Source organism: Beta vulgaris, chromosome 5, assembly GCF_026745355.1.
Source record: "Beta vulgaris subsp. vulgaris cultivar EL10 chromosome 5, EL10.2, whole genome shotgun sequence".
In the NCBI taxonomy this organism is placed as follows: domain Eukaryota; kingdom Viridiplantae; phylum Streptophyta; class Magnoliopsida; order Caryophyllales; family Amaranthaceae; genus Beta; species Beta vulgaris.
Genome location: NC_079206.1, coordinates 66,407,018 through 66,428,136, shown reverse-complemented (window position 1 = coordinate 66,428,136; position 21,119 = coordinate 66,407,018). Strand labels below are relative to the sequence as shown.

Sequence of the window (21,119 nt, the reverse complement as noted above, 5' to 3'; positions counted from 1 at the left end):
TAATAATTGATTCTGAATCCCATCCATTCAAAAAAATTTCTCAATAAATAATTTTAAGAATACATTCTAAATTATTGAAATTATTATAAGAGTTGGGATTATAATTTAGCACATGATACATTATTATTTTCTAATAAATGCATTCCCATACATTATTATTATTATGTGTATAATAATATTATTGTAACTATATTTATAACCCAAGATTTTCCCCCCAAAAAATACCAGAATAAATACTCACTTGAAAGTAATAAAAAGAGAGAGAAAGATCATGCGCGCAACGAGGCCTCTGAAACTCTCGTGGTCGTCTTCTCCGATTTCTTCGCTCTTCTGAAATCCCTCTTTTTATTATTCTTCTTCTTCTTTTATTTTCTCTCTCTTCATCTCAATTTTTTTTTTTCAATTTTCTTTTAAATTTTGATTTTTTCCTGCATTTCATTTTTCTTGAGGTTTTCGCGGGCCGACGATCTCTGCTATTACTCTTCGGTCTGCGAAATTTCATACGGTTATGTCTAATTTCCCCAATTTAATTCCATCTTTTTTTTTCATTTTTCAATTTTCTAGGGTTTTGATTGTGAAATCGACGTTTAATTTTAATGTTTCGTCGATATGAATGATTGATTTAATGATTGATTGATGATCAATTTGATTTTGATTACATTGTGTGTTTATTGAATTTATTTCAATTTTTCGGGTGCTAGATCACTTTTATTCTCCCTAGGTTGAGGTATATTGTTTCGTGTTTTTATGATCATAATGTTAGTGATATAGTGAAACTTGATCATTTTAGTTTTTACAATTAATTTGATAAATTTTGACCCCTTAGCATATTACAATGAGGAGGTGAAATTTGTATTTTAGAGGGATTAAATGTAAGTTTTGATTGTGAATGGGAAACATTAGTATGAGAAAGTGAATTCTTGTAACTCTATTTGATGTTTGATTTTTAGAATATATATATGTAGTTCATTGTTTGAATTTTGGTTTTATGCAATCGAAATTGGCGAATATTAACTGTTTATGTAATGCTGTTGCAGGGAGGTTGAAAGTGAGATATTGCCTTTTTTTTTTAGCAAGAAAGAAGATTGGATTGAGTCACTTCACCAGTTGCAGATGAGGTAGTTTATTGGTGGGTTGTCGAAAATCTTTTTCATAGAGTGAGGGGTATGGATTCGGCTAAGAGTTGGTTCCATAAGTTTCAGCCACGCGATAAGTTGAGGTCTGCATCTAGAAAGAAGGATTCTGGAATGGGGGGAAAGGAGGGCTCTGCGCCAACATCGGATGACGAAACGCCGTCGAATGTCACGCAGCAGAGGGTTGCAGCAGCGAAGCAATACATTGAGAAGCATTACAAGGAGCAAATGAAGAATTTGCAAGAGAGGAAGGAGCGGTATACTTTTGAACTTTGATAATATGTGATATATATATATGTTGATTTATTACTTGGAAATCAAACATTTAAATTTGAAAGAAATGTTATGCTTTTGAACTTTGATAATATGTGATATATTTGTTGATTTATTACTTGGAAATCAAACATTTAAATTTGAGAGAAATGTTGACTTTAGTGAGTGATCAAAATCTTGAGTTTGTTCAAGCAATATAGTTCATTGCCTTTTACTTAAGCTACTACATACAACAGTGAGACATTCATTTCACAGAGAGAACAACAATATCTTCCAGAAATCTTATGTGACTCATGTAAATGCGTCACTCAGCCTATCCGATCCTACTGGGGTTAAGGCTTTGGCATTGTTGTTTTTGCTTCTAGTTTGCCAAAATTGATGAATGGCGTGACGTTAGAAATTAATGTTTGAAGTTTTCCTTTTATAAACAACCTTCATATATTGCTTTGTTAATTTAATTATGTGAAATGTAATCTAAAGTCACTTGACTTATACCAGTTCCTACTTGTGAACAGTCGTAGCGTATTAGAAAGGAAGTTGGCTGATGCTGATGTGTCTGAGGAAGATCAGAACAACCTATTAAAATTTTTGGAGAAGAAAGAGACTGAGTACATGCGCCTTCAAAGGCATAAAATGGGTGCTGATGATTTTGAGCTATTGACAATGATTGGAAAGGGTGCATTTGGTGAGGTACGTAATTCTAAACCTGTTTGATAAACATGGTTGCTCTGCTCCTGCATTGTTTGATGGCCTTGTTGGGCACAAGTATTAGTTGTATGTATGGTATAAAAGCTCATGTTTTGTTGGCATCTCAGTCCCTTGGCATGGACCTTCATGTTATGTCTGCAGATCGCAGTAGAAAACTTTTCAGTCATTGCAACAAGTTTCTTGGCAACTCAGTATTAACTTCTTTAGAGTAAGTGCTCTTATTTTCCACCAAATAGGAACATCCTTTGCAACACCACTAAGATGATAGATATCCTGCTGTGCAAAGTTCCCTCTTCCTATGCAAACCTGTTGCAGATGGGGATCTGCTCACTCCTATGCTTTCACTCTATGAAGGGTAGTTTAATTTCTGTTCTAAATAGACCGTCTGGATTGGAGTTGGAGCTATGTAAAGCTGGTAACATTTCTGTAGAAGAGGATTATATTCGTTTGAGGAATAGAGATATGTTTAAGTAGGTCCTACAGACAAGGGTCTTACGGAAAAACCCTGGAAGTTGGTTGTGGTTGTGGTTGTGGTGTTTTCTGCTAGAGGTTGGTTATCTTTTGCACAAAGTAATTCCGAATAGATATGGCCTTCATCTAAAAGAATGGGATGCGCTAACCGGGTTGCAGGTTCCATAAACTAACCATTGGAAGTTTGTTTTTCAAACTTTTTCTCTCTCTTTTCTTCCGCCTGTCAAATACAAGGTGGGCAATGGTGAGCACATTGTTTTTGGGAGGTTTATTGGGTTGGGGACAATCTTCCAGTAACTAAACCCCCTCTCTTTATACATTGGTTGCTCATCTTACATATATCTATTTCTTTTGGGTGAAGAATGGTGATAGCTTTCCTGGAATTTTTGTTTTAGGAGGGATCCTCATTATTGGGAGTCAGGGGAGCTTACTAACTTATTTGCAGTCCTTCATTCTGTCGTTTTGTCAGATTCCCAGGGTAGGTTGTGGCTGGCAGATTCTTTGGGATGCTCTTTTTTTTCCTTCCCCCCTGATGTTCATTTACTAATTATCTTCTGAAATCGCCAATATTTCACTCTTTCCTTGTTAATAATTTTATCTCGAAGGCTGAGGTTTAAAAGCAGGTGAAAGTTTCTTGTTTAGGTTGCCAATTCAAGAAAGCTCAATACTTCTGAAAAATTACAGGTCTGGAAACCATACAAGGCTCCTGTATGTACTATGTCTTACTAGTAAGGAGACAGGGAATCATCTGCTTTTGCATTGTCTTGTGCCCTTGTTACTTTGGAAGAGTTTATTTGGTATTGTTGGGATTGATTGTATTGCCTCTTCTAGGCTTTTGGATCATCTTCAGATTCATCACATGAAGTTCAGTTGGTGAAAGGGCCATAAGATTTGTGGCAGGATATTTTATTTGGTCATCTTGTTTGGAGTTTTTATTCCATACTTTACTGGACTGAGTGGTCATATAGCTTCTTTTTAGGCTTGCGCTCAAAGGGCGTTCCGAAATGTGCTCCTTTCTGATGTAGTGGGAGATTGGAGTCCTTTTATATTTTGCCTTGTCTATTGATGGACTTCTGGGCCATTCCTTATAGTTGTTCTTTTGCTGGTTACTGATGATAAAGCTTTTGGTTTTGTTATTTTATTACAACTCTTTTATGTTATATTGAAGAACTCTCTTGTGTGATTGTTTTTTTTGGGCATTTCTGCGATACTTATATCTATTATTGCATGAATCTTGTGTTAGCAGAGGCCCTTGTAACTGTTTATTGATCAAAATTTTATGTGACAGGTTAGAGTTTGTAGGGAAAAGACAACAGGTAGTGTATATGCTATGAAGAAGCTCAAAAAGTCAGAGATGCTTCGACGAGGGCAGGTACACCCATCTCTACTTGTATTCTCTCTACCAATACCAATTTCTCTTAGTTTACTTGTGTAGAATTTTTGCAGCTTCATGGGCAAGGCTATGTATGTGGCAGTTTGAGTATTGTAAGACATAGGATTACATTGATGGTTTTCTTGGGGAAAGGGAGGAGCTGGTTCATGAATGTATATTTCCATTTATTTCCATTCCAAATATAATAGTAGAGAACAGATCTAGTCCATCTAGATGGTTTTCTATGCTTCTGAAAAACCATTAAGGGAAGAGATCTTGGCATGATTGCCTTACCGTCGCCGAAATACATTCTGAGGGATACTATTAGACAGATCTATTATGAGCAAAATTCAAGCCATCATGGTACATCTAAAGAAATGTTGGAGGCACCCCTAATTATCCATCTTTAAAAGCGAGATATATATTTTTCTTATTAATGTCATAAACTAATCTATTAGCCAGGAAAATTTCATGCATGTCTTGTATTTCCATTGTTTTCACTGCCAATTCTCTTTTAATTGTAGGTTGAGCATGTAAAAGCTGAAAGGAATCTTCTTGCAGAAGTTGACAGCAATTGCATTGTGAAGCTTTATTGTTCATTTCAAGATGAGGAATATTTGTATCTGATCATGGAGTATCTTCCTGGTGGGGATATGATGACTTTACTCATGAGGAAGGATACATTGACAGAGGATGAGGCAAGATTTTACATTGCAGAGACTGTTTTGGCTGTTGAATCTATCCATAAACATAACTACATTCATAGGTTTGTGACTAACATATGTAATGTGGAGTTATTTGATTAGTGTAATGATCTGAAGTGGCTCATAACTGATTGACCTTCATGTTTATTTTGCAGAGACATTAAACCTGATAACTTGCTGCTTGATAGATTTGGGCACTTAAGACTGTCGGACTTTGGACTTTGTAAACCATTAGACTGTAGTACCCTTGAAGAAAAAGATTTTGAAGTTCAGAGTGGAAATGGAGGTTCACCAACTGATGATGGTTCTACAAAACCAAGGCGTACGCAGCAAGAGCAACTTCAAAACTGGCAGAAGAATCGACGAATGCTTGTATGTTCATTATGTTCTTTTTGGAAGTTTTTTTTTTTTTTTTGACAAGTTGTTCGAAGGTTGCTTATTATTTGTTTGAAGTGTTACTCATAAATGCTTTATCTATCTGTTGCCCGGGAGTCATGCATGAAACTTTTCATTAGTTCACTGTTAAATAATGTGCAATATGTTATGATTCTTTTTGCTGGCTAGGGCACAATCTTATAATGCAGGTGTATTGGTGACATGCAGGCTTATTCTACTGTTGGTACACCAGATTATATTGCGCCAGAAGTTTTATTGAAGAAGGGTTACGGAATGGAATGTGATTGGTGAGTGATTTAAGTAGCTCTCCTGTTGGCAAGTTTAGTGTGGTAACTGATTTGAATTCTAGGCTCCTAACCTATCTTGCTTCATCAAAAACTTGCGGGTGCTGAATAAAGTGTACAAATTGAATCTGGATTATAATCTATGTTGATAGGATATAAGTATACCTCCTTTTTCAGCTAGTTGGCTACTGGTTTGTTAATTGACATTATTATCTCCTTCATTTGACTGACTTTTTTTTTCTGCTTTCTGTTGAGCAGATAAGTTACTAATACTGTGTAAGATTTCTAGAAATGCCAAATTTTAAACTATAAAAATTCTAATAAGTTGTGTCAATAACTTTTCCATCAAAAAACAAAAACATCATATGCTAATTTGGCTGAAGAATGAAGGCTTTTTGTTTGAAAATAATTGGTAATATCCTGGAAACATGCAGCTGAAGCCTGAAAGGGATTACGATATGTGGGAGGCTGAGAGCTCACTAAATGATTGTAGTGTTGTTTCGCTTTTGTTTTTCCATAAACCTATTTGCACTTAAATCATCTTTCCGAACTCTCTTGTCATTAAATCTTTAACTAATTTTCTGCCCTATTCCTCAAGCTACTTTCTAACAAAGTCCTGCTATCTCCCATGCTACCCTTCCGTTTGACACTTTAACTGGTTTATGACAAAAAGTGCACCCTATGTCTGATAAGAAGTCATCCCAGTTTCACCATAAGCCCATTTACATAAGATCTACTGTACTAAAAGGATCTATCTTTAAATGCTTGTAAGACTCTGTTGGGCCTCTTGAATTCCTATGTAGCTATGTATATCTAGTCATTTGTTTATATGGGATTGACTTAATGATCTTGGTTCCTACTGGCTTGTCTATTACTTGGCAATGTATATTTTTATGGTACCATAAGGAGTTCAGTGGAAGAAAGGGGCTGAATTTAACCCCTCCATGATTTAAGGGGGGGGGGGGAGACAAAAAGAAGAAATTCATGAAGTTCAGGCATAATATTTATTAAAAACTCTTACGATGGCTGAACTTCCCTACTCTCCTTCTAAGACCATCAAACATATAGCATTACCGAGGCAAAAGAAAAGATTCTGTGCTTATGGAATGTCATGCAAAAACTTCTGGCATCATTGCTCATTTTAAGGATATTTTCCTACTTATGGTCACATGCCCTTGTTTCTGGCAACTTATACTACAATTTGTTTTTTAACTTACTGTTGATTGTGTGATGTACCGTTATGGTTACAGGTGGTCACTCGGGGCAATAATGTTTGAAATGCTTGTAGGATATCCACCTTTTTACTCAGATGACCCCATGACAACATGTAGGAAGGTAAATACTGAATACACTCATTTATCTACTTTTTAATTTTAAGCTATCTTAAGTCCAAGTCCCAGTTGCATAATATGCATCGGTTTTCTTTTTTATATTTTGTTGTTGTTGGTGTGCATACATTGCAGCATTAGGTGTGTGATATACTAGCTGGAAGGTAAAGCTTGTTCTTTTTTCCCCTTAGCTTTCCTGATAGGTTTTGCTGTAAACTTGTATATAAATTAGATTGTACATGCCAGAAGTTGATCAATGGTTTAAGAAGTTTTCCCTGCTTCCAAATTTTGCAGATAGTGAATTGGAGAACTCATCTAAAGTTTCCTGAGGAAGCAAAGATATCTCCAGAAGCAAAAGATCTCATTAGTAAACTGTTGTGCAACGTTAATCAGAGACTTGGGTCAAATGGTGCAGATGAAATAAAGGTGTTGTATGGTCTGTCCTGTTCTTAGTTCTTTTGGAACTTAAAAATTTGCCAAAGAATAAGGAGCTAACAATTTTCTTATATATCTAAATATATCATAATTTCAGGTTCATCCATGGTTTGGTGATATTGATTGGCAGAGGATATACCAAATGGAAGCTGCTTTTATCCCTGAGGTTAACGATGAGTTAGACACACAGAATTTTGAGAAGTTTGATGAGGTACTCTCACCTCTATGTCGTGTTGCTGATAATCTGCATCTTTTTCATTATTGTTAGACTTACAGTATTTGATACATATGCAGGCTGACTTTCAATCTCAATCATCATCAAAGACAGGTCCATGGAGAAAGGTATTGTAAAATGGGTTATACTTAAAGTCATCATTTTTGTTTTGGTGCTTTAGATCTCATATTAGCCTCCAGGGATTCAAATCCATTCTTAAAACCATGGACAAACAGATAATTTTTGTTTTTGGTTTGGTCTATATCATAAGTCTATATGCAGTCTAAAAATTACATTCTTGCTCTGTTTGCCTCAGTTATGACATAATATAAGCATATAATTAGCTCGACTACTTTGGGTTTGTACAGTTATCTAAACAAGGTCGAATAAAATATATCGTCTGCTACTCTGCTGTATCCTCCCTCACATAGTTATCGTAATAAGTGACTATCTTTCTTCAATTTATCCGTTTTTCAAATTTTATGCATTTCTTCCTTTTGCTGTCTTTAAGAAATTGTGGTGTTTGTTTCCTTTTTTTTAACCCCTTTTCCTGTTTCGCTGTCTAATTTTTCTCTCCTTCTGGATATGTCTTCGTACAGATGCTTTCATCCAAGGACCTGAATTTTGTGGGCTACACTTACAAGAACTTTGAAATTGTGAATGATTATCAAGTGCCAGGCATTGGTATTACTGCTTTTGCTCCTCTCCTGCTTTGCGCTTTAGCATTTGTCTGTGTTTTGCATTTTGATTTTGTTTGAGCGACTGACTGAGATTGTATAAATCTGACTCTCCTGAGAAAGGAATGTAAAGAATTTGAGGTGCCTCAACACTTACTTGTATGCAATGTTGTACTTTTTCCGTGTCCTAGAATAAACATTTGTGGCCCTCAATCATTGTCCTAGTGTGCTTTTCGCACAATATTCTAATGCATTATCTAAAATTTTCATTTTAAAAATGACTCATGATATTGGTATAATGGTGACTACTTGCAGCTGAATTGAAGAAGAAAGACAGCAAGTCTAAGAGGCCGTCAATTAAGTCACTCTTCGGTAAGCTTGTACAACTGGAACTCTATATTGAGTTCATATCTCATTGATAACATTGACATCTTGCATAATCGAGTTATCGGGTCTTGGCTGAGATCCTTGATGTCGTGAAATTCCATTTATGATTTATAGTATTGCTGGCTTACCCTGCCCTGCCTGATTAGAAGAGCATGTAGACCTAGTTTCTCTATACCGTCCTTTTTCTATTAATGTCCTTTCCCTCCAGTTTTTCTCACATTACACAGAGTGGTGAAATAGCTGCTTTTGGATAAACCTGTCACTTCTTCACTTATCTTATCAAATAACAGCAAAAAGACAGTCTCACATTACTTCTTCAACACCAGAATGACTTGTTACTTTTGTTGGGTATACCTAAGACTTGTATGAGACATTCAAGGGAAAAAGTTACATTTATTTTATATATTCTTTTTCTAATTGAAAGTTACAGTTGCGTAGTCCAATATGATTTGGTCACTTTTCTGGAGTTCTTGTTCATTTGAGACAGTTACATGAAGGTCTATCTGCCTCTCAATCTTTTTGGTGGATCTCATTGACCCCCTTGAGTAATTAATCCAGCTCTTTATTTTCTCATGTTCTTCTGTCGTTTCAGAGGACGACTCATCAGATTCATCAGAAGCAGCAACCAGTGGTGATCAATCTGTTCAAGGAAGTTTCTTGAATCTCTTGCCTCCTCAATTAGAAGTTTCTCAGACTCAAACTGATTCTCCACCATCAAAATACTCATAAATACTTCTTCAAACATTAGGTGGCCAAGGAAATCCTGACCAATGATAGGTCTGGTCAGTTTATGATATTCCTTGTTGCATTAAAGCATATGGAATACAGTAAAAGGTGTAGGAAAAATTGTTTTATAAACTAATTTTCGACCTCGTTCGACTGATTCCATTTCCATTACTGTAAAATTTCCCCCAAAGTAACCAAACCAAAGTGTAAAGTGAATACTATTTGTTGATGGCTGATGCCCACCATTCTTTTTGTTTCAATCCTTTTACTGTCAAAGCTGCAAAAATGTATCTTGTACAAATGTATTAGTGTTATGCACTTGGGTTTACCTTGGTTAATGAAATATTATATTTCTTTTAAATTTTCTGATTCATATCTCCTTTTCTGAGATAGTTTATGTGACAGATGAAGTTGTGACAAAGTTCTGGTTTCTTGTTACCACATTAACATTGTTTTATAGGCATGTATGCTGAGCACACAAGATTAAAGCTGCAAAAATGTATCTTGTACTGTACATGTATAATGATATGTTATTTCCAGATGGGAAAAGTATGTGAAAGATGGGTATGAATGTGGTGACAAGCGAAAGGCCTAGTGGGACTTGAAAATGGGTTAAAAGTAACTAAGGGCCTGTTCTCTTCGGCATAAAACAGTTGAACTGAAATGACTAGTGATATGTGAGAGTAAAAGTATTGTCCAGAACTGAACTGAATTAAAAATAAGCTGGGAGATCAGTCCCCAAATCTCCATTTGTTAAGTACCCTTGTAGAATTTGGGAGATATAAAACTTACTACTAATCAAGCTTCACATGGTTAAATCGTAAAACTTGTTTTTCTATTACTCAAACATTATGAAAAGCTACATCTACTCCCAAATTCAATATGTTATATTTCAACCTTGAACATTATCTCAAATTAATTTACTGAATATCACTATTTACATTACTATAGTTCTCAATCAACTAATCTCAAATATATTCCTGAGAATATTTTGCGAAAAAGTTCCAAAATCATGTTATTTTTAAAAAATATGATTAAAATTGAAAAAAAGAGTTTAAAAACAACATGAAAGCGACATCTACCACAAACAAGCCAATATTTATAATTTATATTTCAATCCTTGACTGTTATCTTAAATTAATACTAGTCTTACATGCACGTAATGCGTGCGATAACGTGTGATAACAAATGAAGTAGAAAATAAAATTAATTGGGTAGAATAATTGTCTTTACATTTTGTTTTGTCAAAAAACTGATATTTTAAATGTCCTAATTTCCCCCCTTTTTTCATTCAAATGAAACAGTTAATTATCTTCTTTTCTTTTCTTTTTCCTTTTTCTATTTTTTGGTGTCCTCCATGCGTTGCCTTATAGAATAGAGCTACTGAATATCACTATTCATATATATTGTAGTTTTGAATCACTTAGATCTCTAATATATTCCTAACAATATGTTGTCAAAAATGTCCAAAATCATCAGTTAACTTTTAAAAAAATGTCATTAAAATTGAAAAAGAAGTGTACAAATTTAAAACATATTGTGTATCTGAATTATTTTTCATAAAAAAAGTAGGATGTTATTGACTTGCTATTTGTAGAATTCTTCAAAGACTGCTGAGAGACTAGTACAACCATATTGTTGAAAAGTTGCGGCCTCCTCGTATTAATAATGTCCAAAAAATGTTATTAATCTCGTATGATAATAATTAATAATGATGTGATATCCCAAATTACAAGTTGTCTCACCACAAAGCAAAAGATTAATTGACCAAGTAGCTATTGTATATTTGTATTTGATCTTTGCAATTAACAAGTTTCGACCTTAACCCCCTCTCTTTCTTTAAAATACTTTGTATTTTATACTGTTTTCGTGGTTCATATGGATAAAAAAAACAAGTTTCAATCCTAATCATAAAATCTTAGAATAGGATCTTTTGATTTCTATTATTTTGTCGGATTAACATCAACTTGTACACACTTGATCACTATTCAATATAATGGTTTTATGAGTGATTACTAATCTTATCATTCCTTGGTTGTTTACACTATTCACAAATTTCACTTTGATCATCATTTGTGATTTATACGCAGATGAACATATAGTTATGCGGGATCTTGTTAGATTCATCATAATATGTATTTTTTTAATATGTACTTTTTATAATTTTTACAAATACAAATCTAAAAATATATGTTTTCAAAGTTTTACATTGACATATGTAAAAAGTATAAGTGTGTAGATTAAAATGAAACGGATGAAATATATCTTAAAACGTGAGGGGATACACTTACACATACATCATGAAGAAAAGTAGAAAATCTGCCATACGAAATTTTGTAAGGTGGTGTTTGAGGGAATTACTACGACCCATCAATTATGTTGGAATAGGTCTAATTTTGGACCACCCACTCCCATCCTTTTAGTAGATTCATCTTGATACCTATTTTTATTGATATTCTTTGCTAAATTCTAAAGAAATGTAGTTATAATGATGTGACTCACAACTCACAAGTAGGTATAAAAGGTTATAAAATCCATTAATCGATTTGATGGTCTTCTTCCCCACACACAATATACTGTAAAAAAGAGTAGACAAAAAATTATATATATATATATATATATATATATATATATATATATATATATATATATATATCCCATATAATAATGATTAGATATTTATAGTAGTGAATTTTTATAGTCAAGCATTTCTATTTTTGATCATAAAAAAATAAATTTTAATTTTTTTAATGAATTACTCCCTCCGTCTCATAATATAATGTTTGTTTCTTTGTTACACGGTCTTCAAGACAGACTTTTGACCTTTGATATCTTCAATTCCTTATTAATAAAAAAATATAAAAAATTGATATTATGAAACTACATATTGAGGCGAATCTAACAAGATTCCACCTAAGTATGTTTTCTTGTATATATTAATGAGAATATTATTTGGTCAAAATTTTAAAAATTTGACTCACCTAAAATGAAACAAGCACTATATTATGAAAAGCGGGAGTAGTAGATAACAATGATGTAACTCATAAAGAAGATAAGAGAAAGATTGTACCAATCACATACTTCATTTTTTATTTAGGGGAATCACATACTTCATATACTTTGCCATAAATTTCAACTATATATAAATACAAATGTTATTGTATAAAATTACTACTAAATCTATTCAATATACCTTTTACTATTATATGATATTAATGATCAAACTTATTTGTCGTAATTATAAGATTAAAGTGAATTTGTTTTTATTGATTATAATGGATGTTGATAAAATTCAAAAGTTTAAAAAATTTCGAGTCGGTTAATAATTAAAAGCATCAAAATATAATACTTCGTAATTAGGAGGAAAATTTCATCCAATATTAGTGAAGTTTAACCAATGCATATACTTATCTTAGATGCTCGAGCTACCTCCTAACTGTTTTTTTTTTTTTTTTTTTGCTTTTAAGATACCTACTCTCAATTCTTGTAAAAAAAAAAGTTACTTACAAATATGGTTTCAATTTCCTAATTATAACCAAGCTATTAAATTTAGCAAACTTTGCCAAACACAAAGTAATACTTTTCTTTTCAACTTCTCATTAGTTGGTACAAACTTATCATTCTTAACTAAATTTGCCAAACATACTCCAAATTTTAATTGGTAGTGGTGAGATGGGGATAAGTGTGAATTTTAAATTGCATCCATCCCATTCCCATCGACCTTATTTTTTTATAGACATGCTCTAATCATATTTAATATCATATAGACAATATAAGTACAAATTAGAATACTACCCTAAATAAAAACACGCAACAATTCGATAACGAGTTGAATAATATCTTAATAATTAACTTTTTATTAAAAAAAAGACTTGTTATTTATCGACCTATTAAGACATACAATATTTTCGCTCCCACTTTCTACACATTTCCCTCCTTACTTAGTACTTAGTAGTCGGAGAACGAAACGAGCACAAGATGGACAACTACAATTCCGATCTTATTTTCTAACAAGATACACAAAACGTAAAAAAAAAGTCTTTTCTAGATGTTTTTGGGTTTTCCAATGAAATTATAAGAAACAAACTTACAGGCCTAATAACACATCCTCCTTCTCTTGCCAACATGACAACTTATATCCTTTCACTTTAGTCCGGCATCAGTAACACACTTTTTGCAAGTGCAAGTAAGGAAGTGAATATGGTATTTGTGGAAGAGGTGCGGTGATTTTGTTGTGATCAGTAGAGGAGAAAGATTTGCTGAACATGCATATATATAGAAACGTGCATATAAAATTAGGGTGGTAAAAGCAATACTTAGGTCACTTATTCAACTTATTTTATTTTATCGGATCTTATTTTATTCGATTTAATCTTATCTTATCTGATATTATCTAATCTTATCTTACCTTATATTTTACCGTTTCTAAATAAGTGCAACATTTGCATAGTGTTTACTACTCTTTAGAGTTTAAACTTTAAAAGAGTTTAAACTTTAATTAGTTTTGGTGATTTACATTTTAGGAAAAACATAGTTATGTGGAATATTGTTAGATTCGTCCGAATATGAATTTTTTTAATATCAACTTTTTATAATTTTTCTTTATTGATAATTGACGATATTAATGGTTAAAATAATGTATTGACAAACGTGAAAACAAGAAGTGTTACACTTATTTAGAAATGGAGGGAGTATGATTTTAGATAAGTTAAAATAAGTTGAACAGGATCGGACGTAATCACTTATAAAAAAAATCCCTTATACAAAAAAAGAAATGAATAGAAAGAATTTTTGATAGAAAAAGAACTTTTTGATAGAAAAAAGCTTTGTGATAGAGAAATTTTTTTAGAAAAACATACATCCTTTTCATCCTTTTTTGCTGTAGTACTGGTCATAATTTCGGTTAATTTTCTACCCCCATTCTCTTTCTGTCTCCCTCTGTCTTTTTCTGCTCTCTGTCTCTCTCTTTCTCTCTCCTCCTCCTCTTCTTCTTCTTCCTCTCTTTCTCTCTCTATCCCTATCTCTCTAAAACACACAAAAATGTGGTAATTTTATTTTCCAATGATTATTATCGTTATAGATGGTCTTTTCATGTACTGCATGAACAACGTATAATCAATTCCCTTTTTCCTGATTAGGGTTCCAGTTTTTTTCCCAATTTTATTTTATTTTTCTCTTCTTTTAAAGGTGGAAGATTTAGGGTTTTTCCCAATCTTGATGTGCACCCAACTTTGATTTGAGCGAGCCCAGAAGATTTTTTTTTTTGATAATTGATTTTATGTAAATGGGTAGTTAGTTAGTTTATTGTACAGCAAAGTTCTGCAAATTGGATTAATTTTTTTTTTATTTTGGGGGAAATTTTCTTCGTACATTGAGCTTATTTTCTGATCAATTCTGGGATTTAAGAGCTAAAGATTTTGACTTTTGGTTGAGTTGGGGGTAAATCTGAAACCCCATCAGATTATTTTTTGTTGGTTTTTGGGGGTGCAGTAGATTGGAAAAAAAAAAGGGGTAAAAGATGGATCAGGTAATTGGTGGGAAGTTCAAGATGGGGAGAAAAATTGGGAGTGGATCATTTGGAGAGCTGTATTTAGGTAAATTTTTGGATTGATTTTTTAAGTTTGTTTCAGAAATATGGTGGTTGACCAAATTTTGATGAGTTTGTTTGTTTGATTGATTGATCCAGGGGTCAATATTCAAACTGGTGAGGAAGTGGCTGTTAAAATGGTATGATCTTTTTCTGGGATTGTTTTTTCTATCTGAAAGTTGAAATAGAGTAGTTGACTTGTATATCTAAAAATCATTGCTTGTTTATTTAGTGCTTGATAAATGTGTGTTTAGATTGGAGGATGTTGAAAAAGAATGTTTTTTTTTTTGGTAGTTTTGTTTAAAATTGACTGTATGTTTCTTTTACATGTTGTCCTGGCTTCATTTTATCTAGATGGAGATGTATCACATATGACTTATGCTATTGTCTGCATTACTAGTTCATGCATATCATGGCAAAGGAGCCTCATTTGAACTCAAAGTTGTTATAGGGAATGTAGTGCACGTCTGCGTGTGTGTGTGTATATATATTCATTTTGTTGGATCTTTCATTGTACCTTTTTTTGTATTTGTGACAAAAGAATGAAACTTGCTTGTTTGATTGCTTGCTTGCTGTGTTGTTCTTTGGCAGCTGGCATTGGTTGTATGTGGCCAAAATGATTAGTGAAGTTGTATATTTCTCTTATCCCATGAAATAATTGTTATTGACGTTGTTATTGCAGGAATCTGTGAAGACCAAACATCCCCAATTACACTATGAATCAAAGTTGTATATGCTGCTTCAAGGAGGAAGTAAGCTCTTTATACTCCAATTTGGATTTCAGTAGCTTTGTTTTCCTTTTTGAGTATGTATGATTATCCACCGTTAATCAGTGATGTAGGAAGTCCAAAGTTCAACTGTTTGCATTCAGCTAGTTTTCTTTGTTCCGGGAAGATTCTCTTTCTTTATGGTTTATATGTGGTCTTTGTTGGAAATAGGAATTATCTTTCTCAAAGTTAAACACAGTTATACACTGAGGAAAAGCAAGGTTATATGCCTTCTGAAATTGGATGATTTAGTGGCTTAGTTGATGAACCTAATAGGTCCTTTAATTTTCTACCCTACTCCAGTAATGTTTACCTTCTATATTCTGTGTAATGCATCATACATCTGCTTATCTTCCAAGGTCAATTTGCTGTGACAGGCTATGTTTGACATTTGCCATTCAATGCTTAGGGTGAAGGATATGAAGTCAATGCAATATCATATGTTTCGTGCCTCGAACTTTCTAGCCTTTCCCCACTGACAAATAACTTCCTTTTTATGGTTCCTGGCCTTTTTGTATTCTAAAACAACTATTATAGAGTGATGTACCCTACACTTTCTAACATGACTAGATAATATGTGGAAAACACTAAACACAGTAACATGTTTGTCACCATACAAGAGAGTGTAAAAGCATTTTGGTAATCCCTTATGTGGCCGCACTTTGCTTCCTCTCTCTTGTTTGGTTACAAACATTTTTCAGCGTTTAACCATGCTCATAAAATATATATATTCTCAGATGCCCCTGAGGCATCAAGGCCTCCAAGTGAACCTCTGTTTCGCGGTATAAGGTTGCCACAGTTCTTTATTTCCTAAACTTGTGCATAGGGATGCTGAATCAATTGTACTGCCTGCAAGAAATTTAAGCCTGGACTTTCAAGACAACTCTTGTCTGAACATTTTTTTTGTTGTTGAAGCTGGAGTTCCCCATCTTAAATGGTTTGGAGTTGAAGGTGAACATAATGTCATGGTAATTGATCTTCTGGGACCGAGTTTGGAAGACCTATTCAACTACTGCAGCCGGAAGTTGTCACTGAAGACAGTGCTAATGCTTGCTGACCAATTAGTAAGTATCTTCAAATTCTTGTTGTACATCCTGTTCTGGAGCTTGTAATGATGTTTTAATCTTTTCTTTGTTTTCAGATCAACAGAGTTGAGTACATGCACTCAAGAGGCTTCCTTCACCGTGACATAAAACCTGATAATTTTTTAATGGGACTTGGTCGCAAAGCAAATCAGGTAGTTTTTAGTTTAATATTTTGATGCTAATTTGTCTTGTATTGTGGTGTGGTCAGATAAAAACGAAATAAGTTTTTTTACCCTTAGATTGTTAACTTGTCTTGTATGGAAAGATCAAATTTGGAGAAGACTTTAGGAGGGCAAATGGAAGTGCTCAAAGTAGACTGGCATCGAAGTGATTATTGCATCTGAATAATTGGAGGATGCAAGTTTGGCTTTGAAGTTACATGCTAGGGTTATTAATAGCGCTTATTATATTAATTTGATATTGTAACATGGGAGATTATTAGCCCCTTAAAAGTGAGAAAAGGAGTAAATTACAGTGTCAGGTTATGAATTGAGTAGATAATCCTTCTTTTGTGCAAATATATGATGCTCCGGGGTACTAATTTTGGAGGAAAGGGAAATTGATTGTGCAGCAATTAACACGCTTCTCATCTCAAGATAATGCATGACTAATGAGATTCTAAACAGCTTTTTCCGTGACATGAGCCGAAAGATAATTCGTGATATAATATTTTGGAGAAAAAGAACATTTGCTAAGAGAACTTGCAGATCTATTGAGTAGGCTTTCTGTTGTTTGAACTGAGAGCTAAGAGACTGTCAACTTCTTTGAAAAGTTTACATGTCTTTTTACAAGAACAGGGAGCTAACATGCTGCCATGTCTATCCTGATGTAGGTGTACATTATTGATTATGGGTTAGCTAAGAAGTACAGGGACCTGCAAACTCATAAGCACATACCTTACAGGTAATCAATGGAATGGTCTATCCTCTTTTATTGTACATATGTCCTTCGTCTTTGAATTTTGTTTATCTAGTTGCCTTCTTGGTCCCATCCATTTAAATCAACGTCTTTTGAGGGCTTTGTGTGTTTACCTCCCTCCCCTTTAGGTTGTTCTTTGTCTTCGCTTTCATAGCTAAATAATATCCTATGCTGTTTCAGGGAGAACAAAAGCCTGACTGGTACAGCACGCTATGCAAGTGTCAATACTCATCTTGGAATTGGTTAGTAGCTGGTGTATAAATTTTGTGCCACCGAGTCATGGGCCACTTTGTCAGCTTGCACGGAATCTGACTTCATCTGATTGTTTTGCAGAACAAAGTAGAAGGGATGATCTTGAATCTCTTGGTTATGTTCTTATGTATTTCCTTAGAGGAAGGTACTGCTTTTTTTATTTTTATATTTTGCCTCTTTGTTTGTCATCTAGGGACCTTTTGTTCGCTATCTTTATTTGTTTATAAGATGTTTATCTGTGGTTTTATCTATGTCAGCCTTCCTTGGCAAGGGCTAAAAGCAAATACCAAAAAGCAGAAATATGATAAAATCAGTGAAAAGAAGATGATGACTCCCATTGAGGTACTATGGCATTTCTCGACCTTATATTTGATGTTTAATATATAATTGGTATCTTGAAGCCGTGATCCTCAAAAATACCATGCCTATACCTTCAAGCGTTCTCTTACCTGATGCCTATTGGGTGTGACATCTGTTGTGGTGGTTTTCACCTTTCTTCAATTTATTTATCAATTGCTTGTTACTTCAAAAAAAAATTATATATTTCCATTAACTTCTTACTTTGCATGCTACTTTTTGAAAACTGGAAAGATTACCACATCTAACTAGGATATGTGTTCAACAGGTTCTTTGCAAATCATATCCGTCAGAGTTTGTATCATATTTCCACTACTGCAGATCATTACGCTTTGAAGATAAGCCCGATTATGCGTATCTGAAAAGACTTTTCAGGGACCTATTTATTCGAGAAGGTAATTGTCGTGAAAAATTCTCATCTTTATCATTTGAGAGTTTTTTTTTTCAGATTTGATGTTGTACATTGATCTATAGTGTTTAAGCTCTCTCTGCTATATAGTCTGTGATTCTCTTGAGAAATTGATTTACTAGCAACACATTAGCATGAATGAAATTTTAATTATGACCTTTGCATAGGTTATCAGTTCGACTATGTATTTGACTGGACAATAATGAAGTATCCCCAAGTTGGTGGTAGCTCTAGAACACGGGTTAGTTTTTCTTTGTTTTTGTGGAATAATTAGTTACTACCTTTTTTTGTAGCCTAACTTATTGTGTTTTCCAGTATCCTGGTCCGAAGCCAGCTGTAAATGGAGGACCATCTGCGGAAAGACCAGAAAGACCAGAGAGACCCTCAGGTTTGTGTGCTCTCCTGTCCTTTTCTTGTGCAGTCAACATTATTTTAATTCAAGCATAGAGTTAACTGTTGATGGACCAGATGTAAGAATCAGATTTTTTTTCTTGGTCCTCTGGTATCTTCTTCAGTATGATCCTCGGCCAAATCCATATTACAAAGTCGTCTTGATTTGAGTATCTTCTGTAATAATATATATGTAGACCCAGCTACTCCCTTGATGGCTGATTCTCACTTCATATTATGTCTTTCAGTAGGGCGTGAGCTTCGGGATAGACTTACCGGTGCAGTAGAGGCTATTTCCCGGCGAAATGCTTTAGGCTCTGGTGATCAGTCCAAGCAAAGGACCTCACAAGATGTAACTACATCCCGAGACATGGTAAATTTTTTAGTAGTTCTTTCTATCTGTGATCGGTGGTCTATATTTTTTCAGTGCAATTGCTGGCAAACTGTTTTTTTTATAAAAAGAACTAATTAATATCTCTTATAAAGACAAGTAGATAGAGTACATCAGGATACCTTCCTCTCAAGTGTCGAGGGGAATACCTAATGAGTCCAATCACAGGATCGAGATGCGAATCGGGCTATTTCTATTATTAATTAACACGAGGGATGAAACTAGATATCCTGGATTAACAATCCAATCTGCTGCACGATTGCCTTGTGTTAGTTAGATGTGCTGGACCTTCGAATCTTCAAATTTCACAAGGACCTTTCAATATTTAAACTCCATGATCCTCTATTAACACTGCTGTACTTCTTTGATCATAGTAATGTAGTATTGTAGCTGGTTCCTTTATCCAAAAATTCCTTGATTATCACATGGGCATGGGCCTGGGCCTTTCATCATTCATGTCTTATTCCATTCCGAATGTTATCTGTGCTGCTTTACAGGTTCCACTTGCTGTAGTTATTGAGAATAAGTTTTGAAGATTGCTTAATTTCAGTGCACAAACATGTACCTTCATGCTGCATAATCATAGTTTACATTTCACTTTCGAGTAATTCCAAATAGGATTATCTAAGTAACTTCTGCTTTGCAAATTCTAGCAAAGAGACTCCGAGAAGGCAAACCTCTCCCGAGTTAGCAGCACTTCTAGAAGAGCTGCAGCTGTCTCAAGCAACAGGCCAACCTCCTCTGGTGACCTTGGGGAGAGCCGTGCAGCTCGACTTGCCTCTAATGGGGTTCACCGCCACGCCTCAAATGTACAGAGGCTTCACCAGGGAACAGAAACCCGGGCAGCTTCACGAACACGTGCTTCTGCTTCACGAGGGATCCGTGATGACCATATCCGTAGCTTCGAATTGCTGTCTCTCAGAAAATAGGTGGGAGTAATTTGTTCAGTAAGTCAAATCTTGCAAAGCCAAAATGGGTAATTGCATATTGTTGATTTTGATCTGGTGCTATACTTATATATTACTACCATTTTTAATCATCATGGACTGGTATTCTATCTACCCCCAATTTCTTATATCCTGATTTAAGAATTTTTTGACCAAATTAATGTGTTATCCATTTTTCCGTGGCTACATTCAAGATACAGAGAAGTGTATTTACAAAATTGATCGGCTATGTATAATTTTATGCTTTTTGCTATGTTCGAAAAGGGTGTAAAGATGTGGTTCGCATCTCGAGTAGCTTCAAACTCGAGTTTTAACTAGTTCTGAGTAATATCATTGTGGATTCTTCCTCTTATTCAAGATTTCATCATACAATCGTCCTCCAAAATTACATACATTTCTGTTCGGGCCAACAAGGAGTAGGAAAGTAGGATTTCCAAGTCTGAAGGGACTAAACTACGTTATACCTTCGTCTTATGTTATCTTAACGAACTTTTTTAATCACGGCGATTAAGGAAAATACTTTTCTTGCTCCTTATTGCGTGATGTATTGTTATTTGATCTTTATGTTTACTGGTCACATTTAAATTCCAATACATTTAAAGATAGATATTTCTGAAAGGCTTGTGAAGTAGTAGTATCTTGATATGTAATATTTAGAGAGACATATACCAAATTTTCAGAGGGATGGCTACCATTTTGAAGAGGATATGTAATCATAAATTCCAGTGTAAGGTTGCCCATTTTTATGGAGGGATAGTAACCCATACTTGAGGACAGTTCTTCAATGTTGTAAGGTACCGTAATATGTGGACTAGGGAGTTGGGACCATACAATACTCTTTCATGCAGTAGGAGCGTCGAGCTATCACCTAAGAGGTACATGAAGCCAATTACTCAGTCTGGCTTGAA

General features: G+C 34.3%; 2 protein-coding genes across 4 annotated transcripts; both read left to right on the top strand.

The window, feature by feature from the left end:
* The first annotated feature begins 232 nt into the window (after window positions 1–232).
* Window positions 233–9,469, top strand: LOC104894716 (uncharacterized). 3 transcript variants are annotated; one of them, XM_010681012.3, is made up of 15 exons: window positions 233–505; window positions 1,038–1,118; window positions 1,203–1,390; window positions 1,922–2,096; window positions 3,874–3,957; window positions 4,482–4,723; window positions 4,817–5,033; window positions 5,265–5,344; window positions 6,592–6,676; window positions 6,964–7,095; window positions 7,202–7,315; window positions 7,399–7,446; window positions 7,918–8,002; window positions 8,311–8,367; window positions 8,975–9,469. In XM_010681012.3, the coding sequence occupies exons 3-15, from the start codon at window positions 1,248–1,250 to the stop codon at window positions 9,109–9,111; spliced, it is 1,599 nt and encodes a 532-aa protein (XP_010679314.1). In that variant the 5' UTR covers window positions 233–505; window positions 1,038–1,118; window positions 1,203–1,247; the 3' UTR covers window positions 9,112–9,469. The 3 variants fall into 3 exon arrangements, with proteins under 3 accessions (XP_010679314.1, XP_010679315.1, XP_010679312.1); XM_010681013.3 differs by having other exon boundaries at window positions 1,038–1,129; XM_010681010.3 differs by having other exon boundaries at window positions 1,038–1,390.
* A 4,541-nt stretch (window positions 9,470–14,010) lies between these two features.
* Window positions 14,011–20,474, top strand: LOC104894715 (casein kinase 1-like protein 10). Its single transcript, XM_010681009.4, has 14 exons — window positions 14,011–14,702; window positions 14,795–14,835; window positions 15,378–15,447; window positions 16,378–16,526; window positions 16,604–16,699; window positions 17,380–17,450; window positions 17,646–17,707; window positions 17,799–17,862; window positions 17,975–18,059; window positions 18,343–18,469; window positions 18,651–18,724; window positions 18,799–18,871; window positions 19,122–19,246; window positions 19,918–20,474. Exons 1-14 carry the CDS (start codon window positions 14,627–14,629, stop codon window positions 20,191–20,193), a joined length of 1,389 nt encoding a protein of 462 aa, XP_010679311.1. The 5' UTR covers window positions 14,011–14,626; the 3' UTR covers window positions 20,194–20,474.
* Window positions 20,475–21,119: the final 645 nt, after the last annotated feature.

Coding starts and splice junctions, on each gene's coding strand:
- LOC104894715 (XM_010681009.4), top strand. CDS start 14,627: ATGGATCAGGTAATTGGTGGGAAGTTCAAGATGGGGAGAAAAATTGGG. Junction 16,527..16,603: donor TAATGCTTGCTGACCAATTA/GTAAGTATCTTC, acceptor CTTTGTTTTCAG/ATCAACAGAGTTGAGTACAT. Junction 17,451..17,645: donor CATAAGCACATACCTTACAG/GTAATCAATGGA, acceptor ATGCTGTTTCAG/GGAGAACAAAAGCCTGACTG.
- LOC104894716 (XM_010681010.3), top strand. CDS start 1,167: ATGGATTCGGCTAAGAGTTGGTTCCATAAGTTTCAGCCACGCGATAAG. Junction 2,097..3,873: donor GAAAGGGTGCATTTGGTGAG/GTACGTAATTCT, acceptor TTTATGTGACAG/GTTAGAGTTTGTAGGGAAAA. Junction 5,034..5,264: donor AGAAGAATCGACGAATGCTT/GTATGTTCATTA, acceptor GGTGACATGCAG/GCTTATTCTACTGTTGGTAC.